The following is a 19046-nucleotide window of genomic DNA, read 5'->3' as shown; positions in this document are numbered from 1 at the left end:
CAAAGGCCGGATCTTGTATTAACTTATTTTTCATGTAAAGTAGATGATGTTTCATGGTGCATTTACTGTACGGTGTGAGAGACACTGGGTTCTCGTGTTTTGGGTTCACGTCAAGCCTTCCTGTTTCTTATAACACACACGACACCCCTGTGTTGCTGTCCCGACGCTACTGTTGCTAAAATGTTTCTACATATCCTTCAAATAAGGAACTTCGTGTTCACTTTGTGACTTTTTTTGTTTTGTTTTGTTTTGTTTTGTTGCATTTGTAAAGTAACAACAAAGCAGCCAAGTTGACTTTTGGAGTTGTTTTTGAGAGGGTTTAAACATTTTGCATATTCCTGCCATAACTCTGTGTGTACTGTATGAGTGTGTGTGTGTGTACCCGTGTTCATCTGGTTCGTACATGTGTATATTTGTAACGCGGGCCTGAAAAGCACCTGTAAGATGAAGAAAGGGATGTCAAATGCAAAAGAAACATTTAGGACATGATTGCACTGCATGGCCACCAAAACCAGCAGATCAATGCAAACTGCTTCATATGTCCAAAGTGCCAAAGCATTGAATGGCGCATTTTTTTCCTTTGTTTTGTGTGTGTGTGTGTGTGTGTGCGTGCGTGCGTGCGTGCGTGCGTGTGCGCCTGCCTGTGTATGTATGTGCTTGTGTCACATAACATTATTTTTGTGTCAGAAGGAAATTTATTGAAAGATTTGTATGACAGTTCATTACAACTCTGATTTATGTGGCAAAATAAAGAGAGGTTATTTTTAAACACCGATGCTGATGTTTGAAAATAAATGTCTTTTTTGTCCGAATTAATTTGAGTAATTTTTAAATTGTAAGACTTAAATGCGTCATGACTGAAAGAACAAGATCCGGATACAAGTGGCCGAAATGAGTTTCCTCTGCAGGGTGTCCAGGCTCTCCCTTACAGATAGAGTGAGATGCTCGCTCATCCGGGAGGGGCTCAGAGTAGAGCCATTGCTCCTCCGCATTGAGAGGAGCCAGATGAGGTGGCTGGGGCATTTGATAAGGATGCCTCCTGAACGCCTCCCTGGTGACGTGTTCCGGGCACGTCTCACCGGGGACGACCCAGGACACGCTGGAGAGACTATGTCTCCTGGCTGGCCTGGGAACGCCTCGGAATTCCCCCGGAATGTGCAAGTGATTGACAGACTATTCTGTACATCTGCTGATTTGACTATTCTTGTCCCGCTGTACCCAGTTGTAAAAATAATAATAACAATTTAATTAGAGGCATTAGATGGACCAAGAGAGGGATGATTTTTTTTAATAGATCATTTTTATAATATAATTTAAAAAATCCATTGAGTTGTTCAAGTTGTAGGCTACATTAATAGTGGAAAATTTATCTTGGTCTCATTTTTAATACCACGAAAACCTGGCATTTAAACTGGGGTGTGTAGACTTTTTATATCCACATCATACTGTATATTAGGTGACATTTTCCACTAAATTAGGGCCAACATGTATCAGGACGATAAGAGTGACCATTATATAAACATTCAGAAAAAATATTTAAAATATAGATTTCTCGCAAACTAACTTGGTCTTCATCAGTTAAAAAAAAAAAAAAAAACATTCAGAAGAAAATATTAAAATATCACTTACGTTTAGTGTGCCTAAAAAGCATGTAACATGTATTCAAGTCAGTTGTTCTAACCAACTTAACAGCGTATAAATGCAATAACAGTTAGATATTGTTTGCATCAACCTTTTAGACTTGATTTATACACACGATGACTTTGTATCCGAAACAAGAGATGGGTGCTGCTAACCCTGAACCGGATAGAGCTGTAAAAGTCCCAGGTTGTATGAAATCCAAAAAAAAGAACACTTCTGTTGAAGCATATCGTTGCAACGAGTTCAGCTTTTCCATTGTCTTGTATTGTAAACGGGCATTTGAACGCATTCTGAACACTCGAACTTAGTGTACAGCTGCGGGGGGCGGAGCTACGCGATGGCGTACCAAAAAAGTAAATATACATTGAATATTTTTACTTATATTTTATTCGTTGCTTTAAGTTAAGTTACGCATACATTTTATTCATTCAGTTGTATCAAAAACAAAATCTTTGTATATTTCCTTTTTTCCCGGCTCTGTAATGTGACTCCGTTACACCCCACGTCAACGTCATTCGGTTAAAAAAAAATAAAAAAATAAAAAAATAAAAAGACAAGGCTTCCAAATGGGAACGCGAATTATCATGACACTATATTCTTGTAACTGAAAAGCCCCGACATTTTCCCAGTTTCTCGGTCAAGGTAAGAGCACTTCGGCTTCTGCTTGGTTAAAATGACAAGAACTTGTTGATGTGCTGGCCTCCCGGCGCTAACGCTAACTAGCTTATTAGCTACTGGAAGTTCAGCTGGCCGACTGTTGTCGTCGTCGTCGTCGCCTCTGGTGGATGGAAAATGAAACCAAATAATATCAAAAGTAAGCCTTCCAGAGCACAAAATAGCTGGATAATATCGCAAATATATCTTTGCTTACCCCACAAACCTGTCACCTCTTGCCCATGTGACAGGTAAAAGTGACACCCAGATGTTGTGCAGTGCTTTATTTATTTTTTTTAATTTTGGTGAGTTCCAAAACACTCAACCCGCTGCTTGATATGCCCCCCAAAAAGCCTCTTTTCAAGTACTTAACTTGTAGGCAAGTTGCAAACGTTTTGGTTTTTTTGGCGGTGTCGTGGACCTGGATCCTCAGCAGTTTTTTTTTAACATCTTCACGACGTGTGATGAAGAGCTGACTGGTTAAATTTAGTCTTGCCTTCAAACTGTCTACTTTTGCATGTTGCTCACATTACACTGGCGATTTTTCCATGAGGTTGGTCCTTTTTTGTTTAACATACACACACACACACACACGCTGAAACATATTTTAACCTTAAAAAGATAATTGATAAAAGTGACAATGGCTCATGTTATACTGTATGTGTGTGGGCTGTAGCGAAAACATACTGCTGCTTTCATTTAACCTACAGACATTAGTATTGTTTTATCTGACAGTTATGCTTGATTCAAACAATTCGTCCATATTTGATCAGTGTTGAACAAGGACTCTTTAGTAGTATGTAATAATTGATCTTGAAATAAAAGCTTTATAATGACAGTTTTTGACTTACCCTAAATTAAATAAGGATACAATTATTTCTGTCATTGCCACATCGACCACGGATAACCTACTTTGGTGGTCTATACATTTATATATTGGTGGTCCAGCCAGGACAGTCACCTCCCATTTTGTATTAGCATAGCATTGGCTGCTAACATTGTTGTGATGTGCTGATTTTAAGACAATGTTGTTATTATGCAGACATGTTCTAGCGCATGCATTTAAAAGTTAAGTTTAGAAGTGGCTTCTGTAGCTTTATGTTTGTTGTTTATTGCAGAATGGTGGATTACAGTTTAAAGCGTGGGCATTGAAAACAAATATGCATTAATGAAAAAAAATATATGTATATATATATATATATATACATTCAAATTATATTACATACAGTACTATAGGTTATTTTAATACCCTGGTTGTTGGACAGTGTTGGACATTTCAACATGCTCTAGTGACTACTAAATTGATAATCTGTCACTTCCTGTTTATCATTCATTTCCACTCAGTTTCCACATCATTGCACAAAAAAATAGAAATGACAAAAATTATCCCCTTTCGTGGAGCCGCCATGAATGGAAATGCAGTGCTGCCATTGTGTGGGGATGTCATGGGTGTAGGCCAGCCCCCCTCATTGAATATTCAGCCTTGAGTAAAAAAGAGGTGGGGGGATGCCAAGCTTGAGCCAGGCTGTGTTTGTAGATGCTGTGTGTTTATGGTGTGAGCGCAAGACCTACACTGGTGTTGAAAAATCACCTTCCACCAAGGTAAGGGGAGAGCCTTGTTTTCTTCTTTTATAGTCCGGTCTATTTGCCTGTAAACTAGCTTTGATCCCTTGTTAGTTGTGTTTGGTGGCTTTGGACTGGCCTTGCGTTTTTTGTCCGACTGATGAGGTGACAGGGATGTGATGAAGTCATCTCCATGTTGTGCTGGGAAACCAAGGAGCAGAGAGGGCGTGTCAACTGTTGCCTCCTCTGTCAACAAAGGATTTTTCACAGTGCTTTAATGCTTGACATAGACTAGTATTTGGAACATAAGCACTTAGAAATTGAATAAAAAGACACAAAAAGTCACTATTTTACTGCTTTGGCTTGTTGTACTTCTCCACCCAATAATCATATCAGGTAGTATTGACCTGAGCATGAACTGCCTGTGTGCCTCCAGGATTATGTTGAAACACTGAGCTGCTTGTGAGGAAACCCTCTTCTGAGGCTGCTTGCAGGAAGCCAAAGTCGCAGCGGCTTCAGTTTAGTAGCGAGAAACGCGTCTGGCTGATGGTAGAGCCCAAATTGGATCCAACCATCCATTTTCTATAGCGCTTGTCCTTATTAGGTGTTATTGCTGTGAGCTGGAGACTATCCCAGCCGGCTGACTTTGGGCGAGAGGTGGGGTGCACCCTGGACTGGTCTCCAGCCCCCATCGCTGATGAATTATTAATGTTTATTGATACCTCCTACAAAGAAGCGGCCATTTTAAATGGGATTTTCTTTTGTTCTGTGAAATAAATGTGTTCATAAGACTTTTAATTGTTGCTCGGGGTGATCTTGTGGCCTAATAGTTACACAAGCATACATGAAATCAGGGCAAAGCTGTGAGTAACACAAATAACACAGAAACGAGTCTCTTTATTTCTGGACTTGAATTATATATAATGGACTACATCTGCGCCACTTTTCCACCATCCAACATTCCTAAAGGTTTTTAGGGAGATGGTTTCTAACTCTTGAGCCTACTTTTTCTATTTTCTCCATACCTTTTCTTGTTTTGAATTGATTAAAATGTTTTACCACTCATCTAAAAATGTGTATGTAATGTATGCTTCCCTATTTCAAATAATGGCCAGGCATACCACAATTAATTGCCACATGCATTTTTAACTACTAAAACGCCTCACCTTAAATGCACGCCTTCTGTTTTAGCCACTTGGGGAAAAAAAACAGGTTGTACCAAGAGTAATTACCTTTACTATGACAGCACAGTAAGTGAGTGGTTAGCACATATGCACCAGTCAAGAGGTCTTGGGTTTGAATGCTGTATAGCAAGCCACCCTCTACATCTCCTTAAACATGCCCTTGTCAAGCGTTATACATTTTATTATTGTTTTATATAGTTTCATCACAGTAGCGCGGTGACTTAGTGTTTAGCACTCCTGCCTTAAGGCCTCTTTATACTCCGCAGCGGACAACGCCCGCATTGCATCACGTGAACGACGAATTGGCCCGCGCGGCCCCTCTGCGTCGCTTGACGTGCACACTGCAAAAATTGTTGCTGCGCGTAGAATCATCTCTTGTGATTGGTCCGTTTTAGTCACATGCTGTGATGATGTAATCAGCGTTGGTCCCGGTTCCACATAGCACCATAATTAAACGTATCATCTGGTAATCCAGGTCCATTTGTTCTAGCAGACTCTGTTCCACGGTCGCCATTGTTGTTGCTTTGTTCCTTGTTACGGAAAGGAAAGTAAAAACGGCTACCGGAAATGGCCAAAAAATGCAGAGGAAACTCCATCTTGTGGTGTCCTAGCCAATACCAGCCGTAGCGACACCCCCGACTTGGAGGTGAACTGCACTACATTTTCAAAACTGCGTGCATAGGTTGCGCTCGAGTGTAAAGGAAAACTGCGTGCGGGATAGCCGCAGTGACGTCAGTGCGGTTGCTGTCTGCGCGAGTAGAAAGAAGCCTTTACATTTCTGCTATTTGGGTCCTTCCTCACACATTCCCCCAAAACATTCTTTTTAGGTAAATTAAAGACTTGAATTGACTGTGAGTGTGAATGGATTTGTGTCTACAAGTGCCCAGCAACCAGTCCAGATGTGTTGAACCCCACATCTTGCCCAAAGTCAGCCTAATGAAGAAGAGTGCGATAGAAGATTGATAGGTGGATGATATCTGAAATCATGGTCGATGTCATTACCAGGGCAGAGGGCATCTGTAAAGCTGATGCTTTAAGACAAAGGGTATAATTATTATAAAACACATTTCATGATATTATTATTATGTTTATATTAAAAAGTGAAAAAAACCTTTCCTCGAATAGATGCCTGAAACTGCAGTCGAGGAAAGTAAATCTTGTCAACTTTTTGGGGAAATATTTAAAGCACATGAATGTACCTTCAAAGAATTAAAAGTTCTCAGTGGTCTTTGAAGACTTGCCACTAATGTGCTGTGATCGTGACCCTTTAATTCTCATTAGCTGTTACATTTTTCATGTTCAGTTCATGTTTTCAGCACGAACAGGCAGAACTGAGCTAAATGTTCTAATCCTATTTGGATCAATGCTATGGTGGAAATATGGTGAAAACCTTTGTAGCTTGTGAACCTGCAAATAAAGTCGACTTTATGATTTGGTTTACACAAAGAATATTAACATTGAATATTTTTTTTTTGCCATATTTACAGCTTCGCTCACCTTTCCTCCTGGAACTTTTCATTTTATTGAAAAACTGCAGTTAAGCTTGGGCAATATTTGCCTGGCAGCCTCACTGCAAAGAGACCGCACCCTCTTGTCTAGCCACACATATGCTAATCAGCCTTCCTCTCCCGCCACAGCGGAGTCCAGGTGTTGACCACTCAGCCATGGACACCATCACTTCCCTGAAGATGACCTCCGTGGCTGTCCAAAGCTTGTTCAGCTACGTGGAGGAGGAAAACCTGGCTGCCATAAAAGCACACTTGGACAAGTTCAAAGACGTCGACAGCAGAAGTGATGTAAGTTGCAACAACCCCCTGTTGGGTTAATTGTACAATAATGGATAAAGATCGCTTCCAGGGTGCTGTTTGTAGAAATGAAAACAGTATGTTTGTAATGGAAAACTACTGTATAGGACAGTATACAAAGTTGACCTGAGATACCAGAAGTACTGTAGTTTGGTCAAATATATTGCTCTGAAATGACAACCAAATGACACGTTTTGTAGTCCAATTTAAAATAATTGGCTATAAGCAGTTGCCTTTTCTTTAAATGTAGTGGTGCCTTGAGATACAGGTTTAATTCTTTTCCATGACCATGCTTGTAACATAAATCACTCGTATCTCAAATCGTCGTTCCCCATTAAATTGAATGGAATTTCCAATTATCCGGTCCAGCCTCCCAAAAAAAAAAAAAAAAAATTTTAAAAAGAAAAAAAAAAAATATATATATATATATATATTTTTATTTTTTTTATTTTTATTTTTAACCTATAATATTGTATTTGATACATTTAGCCAATTTACCCCTTGAAAGACCTGGAGAAAGTGATTTCTGGAATAAGCAGAATAGCACCAATCATGAATTCCTGTGTACGTAATCATGTACTGAATGTAGATTTCTACACGGGCATTGCTGCAGTTTGTTCTCAATCGTGGTCTTTTGTGAACTTTAAAGTTAACAAACATGATCATGATGTCTTTGTTTTCTCCCTCTTGTCTTATTTCAGAATGGACAGACTCCACTGATGGTGGCGGCTGAGCAGGGCAATCTGGAAATCGTGCAGGAGCTCATCAAGAGAGGAGCCAACGTTAACTGCGATGATGTTGTAAGCTTGCACGAGGACTTACGCGACCTTGAAATGAATTGAAAGCCTTCTGGAGAACGTGTTGCACAATGAGAATGAAGACATCAGTTGAAAAAAACCTGAGGTAGCAGATGCTTATGTCACTTTGCACAGGCTATGTTGGAGCCAACCTGAGCTTTAATAACGACTTTTACCGAAACTTTGACGACATCACTCAGAGTCCATCCGCCGTGCGCATGTACCTAAATATACATTGTGCACACACACAGCAGCTCTCATTAACATTAGCTCATGTAACTTGCTATTGCCCATTAATGGCACATTCCAATCACCTTTGTCGCTCTCTTATCAGCATGGCCCGCATGTCGGTTCTCTACAACCGAGAGCTCAGCCAGACACTCATTCAACAGGGCATGGAGCTGGATGGTGGTTCCTTTGGTAACAGTTTGCATCTTTGCACAGGACTGCTGGACAGCGCTAATGTCAGCATCCAAGGAAGGCCACATTCATGTGGTCGGAGAATTGCTGGACAACGATGCTTACATGGAACACAGAGACATGGTGAGAATATCGATGATGATGAGTAAAGCTTTAAAGGGAGGATAATTTCATAGGATAACGGTCATAATAAATGTTTAGGGAAAAAGACAACTCGAAAAATGACCATTTCACGATGAAGTAAGTAGTGCTAAAGGCAAATTGACACTGTGCGCTTGCCAAACAACGCAAGTTATCTCAAGGCACATAGGGAGCAGGTCTAGAACCACGCTGCTCACACATTAAAAAAATCAACTGAAACCAACATAAGCACTAGGCGACAGAAGCAAGGAGAAAAACTCCCTCTTAGGAAGAAAGTTCAAACAGACTTGAGACTTGGTCTGGGGCGGCTCTCTGCCTCAACCGTTATGGCTCGGATAGAGTGATAGAAGAGAGGGACAGAGCAGAGACAGGGAGGGAGAGACAGTATAGAGTAGAGAGAGGGAGGGAGAGACAGTATAGAGCAGTGATTCTCAACAGGTGAGTTGGGGCCCAAAAGTTGGTCGCAGAGCCATTTTGGGTGGATTACCAAAAGGTAGTAAAAAATGTATAGTGTAATTCAGACTGTTAAAACTGTTACAGTTGCTTTGGACAGCAGCCTTCGTTTCTCAAAAAGAAGACAAACTATTGATGTTGCACTTTCCTTAAAAAAAAAAAAAAAAAAAAAAAAGAGATCAGTGCCAATACAATACAATTTTGTAGTTTTGTTCATCCTTGCATTGCCTACCTTGCCTACGAAAGGCACTTTAAACGTAAGCGTGAGTAGTAATGTTTAAAAATAGGATCTTGATATGTTTTTAAAGGTTATTTTTGAACATGTTCTATATTGTTCCTAACTTCTTTATAGGTCGCGACTTTGAAACAATCGCAAAAATGCAGGTCCGAGGGTGACAACAGTTGAGCACCAATAGTATAGAAGGATTGCAGCACAATAAGAAAGCGGTGTGTACAAATTAATTACAGCAGATGTAAAAAGTGTTTGTGTTGTTGGCTGCACTTCTGGGAGTACAGGCGCATACTACTGGTGAAAGGGGAAAATGAACAACAAATATAGATAGCGGTGTTAGTGTCTGGTACAGGAAGCAGGAGCTCTCAAATATTAGGTCTCAAATACTGTCTAAAAAATACATTCAGAATTGTGAGTGTGAGCAATGAGGACAGATTATTGTTCTGAATATAAATTAAAACATGACTATCTGATGATAATGATTATTTTCTATTACATTTTTGTGATATCATTTCAATGTACGAATAGTATGACAACTCGGAATGTAATGAACGTTCATGTCTTCATTTAATAGCTATCAATGTGACAACCTGAGTGCTGGTTAAAACAGAAGATCCATTAGCTGTAAAATGCGATTACTACTACCACCAGTAGTACTGTGATGGCTCCTTCCTTTTAGTAATCTCATTTATAGTCCTCTAATGTTATTCATATGAGACAATGATGGGATTTGCTTCTGGAATACAGACCTACCAGAAACAAGAACAAGAGACAGCGTACAGTCGCCTCTGTGTCCAGTTGCATTAATCGCAATCCCCATTAATCACTAACGCGACTTGAAGGAAGAGACATGAGCTGAGTCATTACCATGTGAGGGACTTTGCACTGGACACCTTGCATTACAGCTGGATTATTTATAACAACAACAAAAATCACAAAAAAAGGACAATGTGTGATGCTACTGTTCCCTTGGTGCAATGTGTATCACTCCATCCGTGAATAGCACATTGTCTCCAGTCTCCACACAGTAAAACAAAGGTTGTTTCTATTTTGTGGAGGGATTGAATTTAAACTCACTTTGTTTTCTGTAAGTGTTATACCCTAACTTTTCTATGTTTAAACAAATGGTGTCTGTGCTTGTGTCTTCTAATTAGGGAGGGTGGACTGCTCTCATGTGGGCCGCCTATAAAGGTCGCACAGATGTCGCACAGCTGCTCCTGAGGAAAGGAGCTAACCCTAACATCACTGGCCAGGTACTAAGACTGGATACGCTCTTCTGCATTCATACATCATTTAATTAGGGGTGTCCCATCCGATCTTTGAGATCTGAAATCAGTCAGCAAAACATTTAGTATCGGATCGGTCCGGACTGCTTCTTAAATCTGAGATTTTACCACTCTTATGCAAGGAATCCATTCCATGCTCCCTCCAACACTTTTATCCAGCAGCGCCTGGACTGCATGCAAATCTGGCCCACGTGATTACAACAGGTTACTAAGGTGCTAACTTAGTAGCAAGGAGTAAAAGTGAATGTCGCTTGCTTAAAGTGGTTTCTTGACACTCCAGTTGAAGTTCACTGTAAAACTAAACTGACACAACAAAGGAATTGCACCTATTAAATGTTCAAATACCATAATTTCTCGTGTATAATGCAGACCCTCCCCCCCAACAAAAAATTGTCAAAAGTCAATAGTGTTCATTATACATTGGTATAGGGGAAAATGGAAAAAAACCTTCACATTTTATAAATGTATGCCCCCATGTCATGGTTATGAAAAAGCTGTACACTTTCATTCCAATATGCCATCGCCACCTAGAGGTGATGAAAAAGGTGTAGACTTTCATTCTAGTATGCCAATGCCACCTAGAGGTTATGAAAAAGGTGTAGCCTACACTTTCATTCCAATATGACAGGGGTACGTACTTATGCCTACATATTTTTACATTTGTACTCATAAGTTTACATACCCATGCAGAATTTGTGAAATATTGTTCTTGTTTTTTTTTTTTTTTTTTAAGTACAACGGATGACTGAACAACAACCATCATTCATTTCTTTATGGTTATGTTTTTTTGTTTTTTTTACTGATAATGCTTTTCTGAAATGCTTGACAGTTGAATTTGAATCCCATTAAAATAAAATTAAATATGTTTCACCTGGTCTTTCATGTTTTCTTTAAAGAATTGTATCCATCTTACAAATTCTGCCTGGGTAATCAAACATATGAGCACAACTGTGTGTTTTCTCATTTACTAAATAAAAGTATTGCTGTGTATGTCAAAATAAGAGCAAGTAAATAAAAAGAAAGTATTACGTGTACAAAGAAAGTGCTTAACTTCAGAATAATTCTTTAAAAAAACCTAACAAAATACAGATTGTATTTCATGTTTTGATCATATGGGGAGAAGCAAAATCATGCATTATAAAAATGCATTATACATAGGTAGAAAGGTTTTCCATAATTTTGAGGTCAACTTTGGGGGTGCGTATTATGCATGGGTGCACATTATACACGAGAAATTACGGTACATTACAGGCTTCGTTTCTTCGTTTTTGTTTGCAATGAAAATTAGCATTGAACTCGCGACACTTATATCTCTCAAAATAATGAATATTGGAACATAAATGCTGTATAACCACATTCAAAAAGGCAATATAACAATACCCTCGGGCATATATTTTGGAAACTCCATGAAAAACAGGTTGTAATACCAATATTCGATTGTGACTTTTACTTTCTTTGTTATTGCAATTGTGTATCTCATCGTGTCTATCACATTGGCCCTCGAGGCCAAGATGTACACAGCAGGAACAGCGATGGTCAATAAAAGTAAACCCCAATTGCATCAAGAAGTTCAAAAGTGTATTGCTGCACATGGAGAGGAAGCAAATGTTCCCACCTTATACTAACAGTAAAAAAAAAAAAAAAAACTGAATTAAACTTTATTTTTGTTATTTTCCACTTTAAAAGTGTAATTTGTATTTATTTGATATTTTTTTCATGGTTTTCTCATTTATTTTTTATTTATTCGACAGTATTCAAATGTAGAAAATGCTCGTGTTAAAGTTAAGCAATGGTTATGTTGCAATTTAAATACAGTATATATTTTTGTTATTGGTTTTATTTATTTATTCATTTTTCAGGATTTCCTAATATACGTCATTTTTATTTGATTCAATTATATTACAATATTATTTCTAAAGTTACTTGGTTCAGTTTTTCTCATACCTACTGTTGCTGATTATTGTTCTCTGAGTGATATTACTTCATCAAGCCTTTTCTAACATTCCATACTACAAAATAAGTAAAGTATGTATAATTATTGCTGATATCGGATCAGACTGATATCGGTATCGGCCAAATTCAAGGCTGCAATATTGTTATCGGATTGGAAGTGGAAAAAGTTGGATCGGGACATCCCTAATTATAATGTTATAATTTTTAATTTCTTTATTTATGTATCTATGCTCTAATGGTTGTGCAGATAGTAGTTTTCTACAGTACAGAGTGCATTTAGAAATATTTGAACTGAAATGGATGGTGATTTCTAAATAGAAGTTCTTATCTTTCTATCAATAAGAAAGTGGCCAATGGCTTTAAAGCAGAGTTGATGTCATCACTTTGGTCTTTCCCAACAGTATAGTGTCTACCCCATAATTTGGGCGGCAGGTCGAGGCCATGCTGAGATCGTCCATCTCCTGCTGCAGCACGGAGCGAAGGTCAACTGCTCGGACAAGGTAACGACCCACTGGCAAAACAGAAAAAATGTACTTTTATGTAATTGTACAGATAATGTTATTAATAATGCACCCTTACATCATGCAAATGCTTTTGTCCTTGAATACTTTTGTAGAATAATTAGTTTTTTCCCTGTAATACTGTTGATATTGAATATTGAATTCTCCCATGTTTCAATAACTGTCCTTTCATTGTGCTCTCTCTTTGCAGTACGGCACCACCCCACTGATCTGGGCTGCCAGGAAAGGTCACTATGACAGTGTGATGCACCTTCTGGCCAATGGAGCCGATGTGGACCAGGAAGGAGCCGTAAGCAGATTATAAATATCTTGTTACCGGTTAAATGTGGCTGCATTATGGCTGCTGTTAAAAGTTCAAACGCCAGTTTGTATTGTGCATACCGTCTCAATATAAGACACTTACTGCGAAACTTGTATATTATATATACAGGGTGATTGAAAAGTAACTCCCTATTTTTAAGTACTTGAAATGTATTTCTGAACTATAATTCTTACAAGAAATGAACATGAGAAGAAAGTGTATTGCATGGAGTTTTATTTAAAATTCGATATGGGCGCTAGCATTAGCCACCAGTTTCTCAAGCCGCCTGGGAACCGCATTAACTGATTTCACAAGGTTGGTGGAATGTTTTTTGGTTTGGTTGGAAAATTTGGTTTGGAATTTTAAACAGAATAATCGATCTGAAAAGAAAACAAGAACATTGATTTAATTCCCATACATCATGGAACATACACAAACAAATTTAGAAAAATATTACAACATGAATAAATTAGAAGTGTTTTAAAATAGGGAGTTACTTTTCAATCACCCTGTATATCACAACCACTCACCATTATTTGCACCCCACTCATGTTCAATGGGACCAGATTTTCTCATGGAAAATAATATAACATAAATCTTTTTTAACAGACATTTCACCATTCGTAACTGTCATAGAAGTCTAAATTGAAGTTAACCACTGTAAAATGAAAAAAAAAAAGTGAAACACTTAACCTTTTGCAAAAACCTAAGGGCCTTCACACTGTGCGATGCAGCCAAACCCGACTGACCAGTACAATCGCAAGCCAATTTCAGTTGGTGTCTCCCCGTTGCCCACCTGCTGAAGCACTGCACCAAAAAAAAACTGTGACTCCTGGTGTTATTATCAGTATACTGTACTGTATTATTGTTGACGTTCGGGACATTTGACTTTGGAGGTTTCATTGTAGTCAGGAGAGCACCCGAAATATGAAAAACAGCTCAGTATTATGCAGTTCAGCTCTACTTTAACCACGATCAAGCTACAACCACAGTGCTAAACATATTGTTAAATTCATCTGTCATTGTCTCTTATTGTGCCGCTGCATATGTTTGGTTGTGCGTACGACTCTGTCATCAAGTTCTTAAGCATTTTTGCTTTTTGGACGGATGTAATATTTGGCAGCAGTCACACACACATTTACACAGTCAAGTTCATTAACGTAATGGCTTAACAGCCCAGCCAAACACATTACATTGAGTTTTTAGCTATTTGTTAGTCCTATGAGACTTTGAGTCAATGACCAGTCAGTTTAATTAGCACACAGCCTAGGTATGACACTTGTTTCTGTTTCTTTTTCAGAACTCCATGACAGCCTTGATTGTGGCAGTAAAAGGCGGCTACACTGAAATCGTCAAGGAGCTGCTGAAGAGAAACCCGAATGTCAACATGACAGACAAGGATGGCAACACAGCCCTGGCCATCGCTGCCAAGGAGGGACACACAGAGATTGTGCAGGACCTGCTGGATGCCGGAACCTATGTTAACATCCCAGATAGGGTGAGACCCATTGGACAGTTGTTTTTCAGAGGTCGACATGGAAAAACAAATGCAATTCCCTTCCCACTGTTTCCTCCCTCCAGAGTGGGGAGACCATGCTGATAGGAGCAGTGAGAGGAGGTCATGTGGAAATAGTGCGAGCTCTGCTGAACAAATATGCAGATATTGATGTCAGGGGCCAGGTAGGAACTCCTCTCTGAATCTTTGTTGATCTTTACAAGCAAGCAGGAGGCCTTTTTGTGTTCACTGCAACTCAATACTCTTTGCTTTGCTCTGTTTTTACTTCAATTTAACTTAAATCCTCGGCTCAGAGTTTACGCAAATGTTTGGGCTTAAAAAACAGGCACATTTTAGAGATACTCTGTATGACTGTATTATTGGAACACTAACTTTTGACCATTTTTTGGACCGATTTGTTCCTGTTTGGAGAGATTTGTTTTAGTTGTTACATTGTCCAACTGTCACAATGCTAAAATCATTAACCGTGCATATAATGTAACTAACATTTTAACAATATTTAAAAAAATACTGCATAAAAGTGCAATAAGGAGCTAGGAACTGTGAGAAAACTTTATGAAACAAAAATAAAACTTATAAACTTGCTTTGTAGGTGTAGCGTTTAAGGAATTTTAGAAGGAGGCTTGCTGAATACAATTTCAGGTGTCACACTTTTTCTCTTTTTTAACATTCCTATCTGTACTATGAGTGTCAAAATAAGCTAACTACTGTTTTATAAGAGTTCTAAAAAAAACTTTCAACTGTGTGCTATGGTAAGTTCCTAACCATTAATTCTGATGCATGTGCTGTTTGTGTTGCTGCACTACCACTGTCAAAATAATTTACATTTCCATTGGTCGTTATTGCCCTGCGATTGGCTGGCGACCAGTTCAGGGTGTACCCCGCCTCTCGCCCAGAATCAGCTGGGATAGGCTCCAAAGCCCGCGACCCTAGTGAGGATAAGTGGTGTTGAAAAAATGAATGAATGGTCATTATCACATTTTTCAACTCTACCATCACAAAAACATGAAAAAAGCCAAAGAAAATACTAAACACTTCTAGACCTAATCCTTGAGATGTTCACTCTGTTGACGTCTGGCAAAATTTTAAGAAATCTAAAGATTGTGAGGCATATTATTATTTTTTTACTATATATTCGGTTTACAGCTTTAATTCAACACTAGTGCTTTTTATGTTGCTGTTACAGTGGTCAATTGACTCCCAATGTTTTTTTCCACATCAGGACGGAAAGACAGCTCTCTACTGGGCAGTGGAGAAAGGTAACGCCACCATGGTGAGAGACATCCTGCAATGTAACCCTGACACGGAGAGCTGCACCAAGGTATAACATTCCATTGCCACATAGCATGTTCTCTCTCTTGTACTGTGCACATCTTCACTTTGTTTCTATGAAATTATTGTCTTAAATATTTTTTGAAATTAAGTATATGTGTATTCTTGCTTTTAAGGAGGGAGAAACCCCACTTATCAAAGCCACAAAAATGAGGAACATAGAGATCGTCGAGCTGCTGCTGGATAAAGGAGCAAAGGTGTCAGCTGTGGAAAAGGTCAAGACTCTGAATGACTCGTAACTCTGAATGACTTAGTCATTTTTCTATCTTCATCTGATTCAACTTCCTTTTGACTGAACAGAAAGGCGATACACCCCTCCACATCGCCATCAGAGGGAGGAGCCGAAAGCTGGCCGAGCTGCTGCTAAGGAACCCTAAAGATGGCCGCCTCCTTTACCGTCCGAACAAGGCCGGAGAGACACCATACAACATCGATTGCACGCACCAGAAAAGCATACTCACACAAATATTTGGCGCCAGTACGGCTATTTGCTTGTTGTCGTTCAGGATTCATTCGAAATAACCTGAACCATTCATCATCTTTATTGTTTCTCTTTCAGAACACCTCTCCCCAACTGAATCAGATGGGGACATGTTGGGTTACGACCTGTACAGCAGTGCTCTTGCAGACATTCTCAGCGAGCCCACCATGCAACCACCCATCTGTGTTGGTCTGTACGCACAGTGGGGCAGTGGGAAATCTTTTCTTCTTAAGAAACTGGAGGGTCGGTACTCACACAGCATGACAAATCTCCTATTCGAGAAGTATTTGAAGTATGTTAATAGGATGCCTCTATCCTCTCCGCTTGTCTCTCAGATGAAATGAAGACGTTTGCAGGGCAGCAAATCGAGCCGTTGTTCCAGTTTTCCTGGCTGGTGGTCTTCCTCACCCTCCTGCTGTGTGGCTCAGTGGCCTTGATACTGGGCTTTACTGTTGATCACAAGCTGGCTATCGCTGTTTCCCTTAGCTTCCTCGCTTTGATTTACATCTTCTTTGGTAAAATGACAGACTTTATACACTGTCTCAAATCATTTGTTACGTGCTCAATGGCTCCTGAAAGACTACACCACACCACACCACTATAGTGGACCCCCTCATATTCGTGGTTCAGCATTCCTGAATTCGCCTATTCAAGGATTTCTTCTTTGAACCTATCCCCCCGGTATTTGCGGAAAACGTGACTATTTGTGTGTGGGTGTGGGTGGGTCGGTGGGTTTATTTTTTTTAACAAGTCCCATTAAATTTTTTATTAAATTTGTTTTTTAATGGCAATATACTGTGCACATTTTGTTTGTAAGTGTTTGAAATTCTCTTCCCCAGTGTTTTGGGATTATAGTTTGTGGTATATTTATGGTTTTAACTATTACTATAGAGGTTAGGGTAATTACTGTTTGAGTGAACCCAGCTAGTCATAGAAATTTGCTACTTGTATATGTGGCGAGGCTCTATCCCTATTCGTGGCGGTCTACTGAATTGTCATAGGAAAAACATGCGTTCAAATATTTGGCTCACTAGAGGGCGCCATTACACAACCAATAAACAAAGATGTTTGAAAATAAATCATGAAAGAAGAAAACAAACTGGTCAGATCGCTAGTTGAATATACTTGTGAATGTACCGATGTTAAAATAATTAAATGACAAATCTTGGCTGTTTTGTCTTCAGTTTTAGTGTACTTTGGAAGCCGACGTGAGAGAGAGAGCTGGAACTGGGCGTGGGTCATCAGCACCCGCCTTGCCAGGCAAATTGGCTACCTGGAGCTCCTCCTGAAACTGATGTTTGTCAATCCCCCCGAACTGCCTGAGCAAACCACCCGTGCACTGCCTGTCAGGTGACAGTGAAACACAAAACTCTGATGCCAAATGAGCTGTTTTTCCAGAGGTTTTGCATGTTAAGAGAGAGAGGTTTCCTCTCTCATTGATGACAGGTTCCTGTTCACGGATTACAATCGGCTGTCCAGTGTGGGAGGGGAGACCTCCATGGCTGAGATGATTGCCACACTCTCAGATGCTTGTGAAAGGGAGTTTGGATTCATGGCCACCAGGCTGTTCAGGGTTTTCAAGAATGATGAGATCCAAGGTGACTTTGCTGTCTTTCAATTATGACGCCAGCTTTCAGCAAGTCACAGTTGAAGAGTGGATTTATATTTTAAATTTACAGTTTCCAGATTTCATTTGGATGCCATGTCTTTATCATTTGAGCTTTTTATTTGGACAGACTTCTTGTTACCGTGGTTTTTTAAACGGCAATAAGTCAATTAGGGCCGCACACAATTGGTGTTTACTTTTATCTGTGCATTATTAAATGGTTAAGAAAGCTGTTTTATTAATATTAGGACATTACAAGCAGGATTACACATCTCTTGCCCTCCCACCTACCAGGTAAAAAGTGGAAGAAGACATGCTGCATGCCTTCCTTTGTGCTGTTTGCCTTGACGCTTTGCTGCCTCATCGCTGGCTTAGCCTTGCTGGTAATATTTAAGGTGGGTTAAAAAGATGAGAAACTACAGAATATTCTTACAAACACATGATCTGGATGTGTTGTGTTTCAGACTAATCTGTCCTTTGTTGTCCAGGTGGACTCTGAAAACCTGACGGTGAACGCGGTGCTGATCGCCATGGCCAGTGTGGTGGGCCTGGCATTGCTGCTTAACTGTAAGACCTGGTGGCAGGTGGGAGACTCTGTTCTTAACTCCCAGAGGAAACGCCTGCACAGGGCTGCCAACAACCTGCACCAGCTCAAGAGTGAAGGCTTTATGAAGGTAGATTAAGTGGATCAATTGATCCCATTGGAGATGCATTGGATTCCTTGAGATCTTAAAAATTGATTAAATACACATTTTTTAGTAATTTATCAGAAAGATCAAATTATCTGGTTTAACGTGGTAAATGTTTTGAAGCCTTTATTCGTTCTTGTCACGGCAGGTTCTGAAGCATGAGGTAGAGCTAATGTCAAAGATGGCCAAGACCATTGATGGCTTTACCCAGAACCAGACTCGAATGGCCGTCATCATAGACGGGCTGGATGCCTGTGAACAGGACAAAGTGCTGCAGATGCTGGACACGGTGTGTAATTGTAGTGGTGGTTGTCACTGTTGTAGTTCAAAATAGTTGTTCCCATGATCCTAATTTTCTGTCTCTGAGCACACACCGGAGGTATACAACTGCCCTCTTGTTCTCAGCTGCCACAGCTTCCCTTTAAGTTTAGCTTCTTAGTCCCAGCTGCTCTAATAGAATCATTCCCCCTT

The 19046-nt window shown here is 39.6% G+C and overlaps 1 protein-coding gene across 9 annotated transcripts in view; it reads left to right on the top strand.

Moving 5' to 3' along the window:
- Positions 1-2133: 2133 nt before the first annotated feature.
- kidins220a (kinase D-interacting substrate 220a) overlaps positions 2134-19046 on the top strand; it is a 57196-nt gene continuing 40283 nt past the window's right edge. For 4 of the 9 annotated variants that reach the window (XM_061793896.1, XM_061793891.1, XM_061793890.1 and 1 more), the window contains exons 1-19: positions 3783-3897; positions 6680-6838; positions 7549-7647; positions 8089-8187; positions 10045-10143; positions 12531-12629; positions 12841-12939; positions 14252-14449; positions 14533-14631; positions 15690-15788; positions 15916-16014; positions 16100-16277; positions 16359-16523; positions 16616-16795; positions 17465-17630; positions 17727-17878; positions 18181-18281; positions 18375-18560; positions 18724-18864. In XM_061793896.1, coding sequence (XP_061649880.1) covers positions 3802-3897; positions 6680-6838; positions 7549-7647; positions 8089-8187; positions 10045-10143; positions 12531-12629; positions 12841-12939; positions 14252-14449; positions 14533-14631; positions 15690-15788; positions 15916-16014; positions 16100-16277; positions 16359-16523; positions 16616-16795; positions 17465-17630; positions 17727-17878; positions 18181-18281; positions 18375-18560; positions 18724-18864 — 2514 coding nt within the window. In that variant the 5' untranslated portion in view covers positions 3783-3801. Of the gene's footprint in view, positions 2284-2310; positions 2456-2826; positions 2849-3781; positions 3898-6679; positions 6839-7548; positions 7751-8088; positions 8188-10044; positions 10144-12530; positions 12630-12840; positions 12940-14251; positions 14450-14532; positions 14632-15689; positions 15789-15915; positions 16015-16099; positions 16278-16358; positions 16524-16615; positions 16796-17464; positions 17631-17726; positions 17879-18180; positions 18282-18374; positions 18561-18723; positions 18865-19046 lie in introns of those variants that run through there. The other 5 variants (XM_061793894.1, XM_061793895.1, XM_061793893.1 and 2 more) reach the window with 5 other exon arrangements.

Source organism: Phyllopteryx taeniolatus, chromosome 13 (genome assembly GCF_024500385.1).
Source record: "Phyllopteryx taeniolatus isolate TA_2022b chromosome 13, UOR_Ptae_1.2, whole genome shotgun sequence".
In the NCBI taxonomy this organism is placed as follows: Eukaryota; Metazoa; Chordata; class Actinopteri; order Syngnathiformes; family Syngnathidae; genus Phyllopteryx; species Phyllopteryx taeniolatus.
This window is presented reverse-complemented; position numbering and strand designations above follow the sequence as displayed.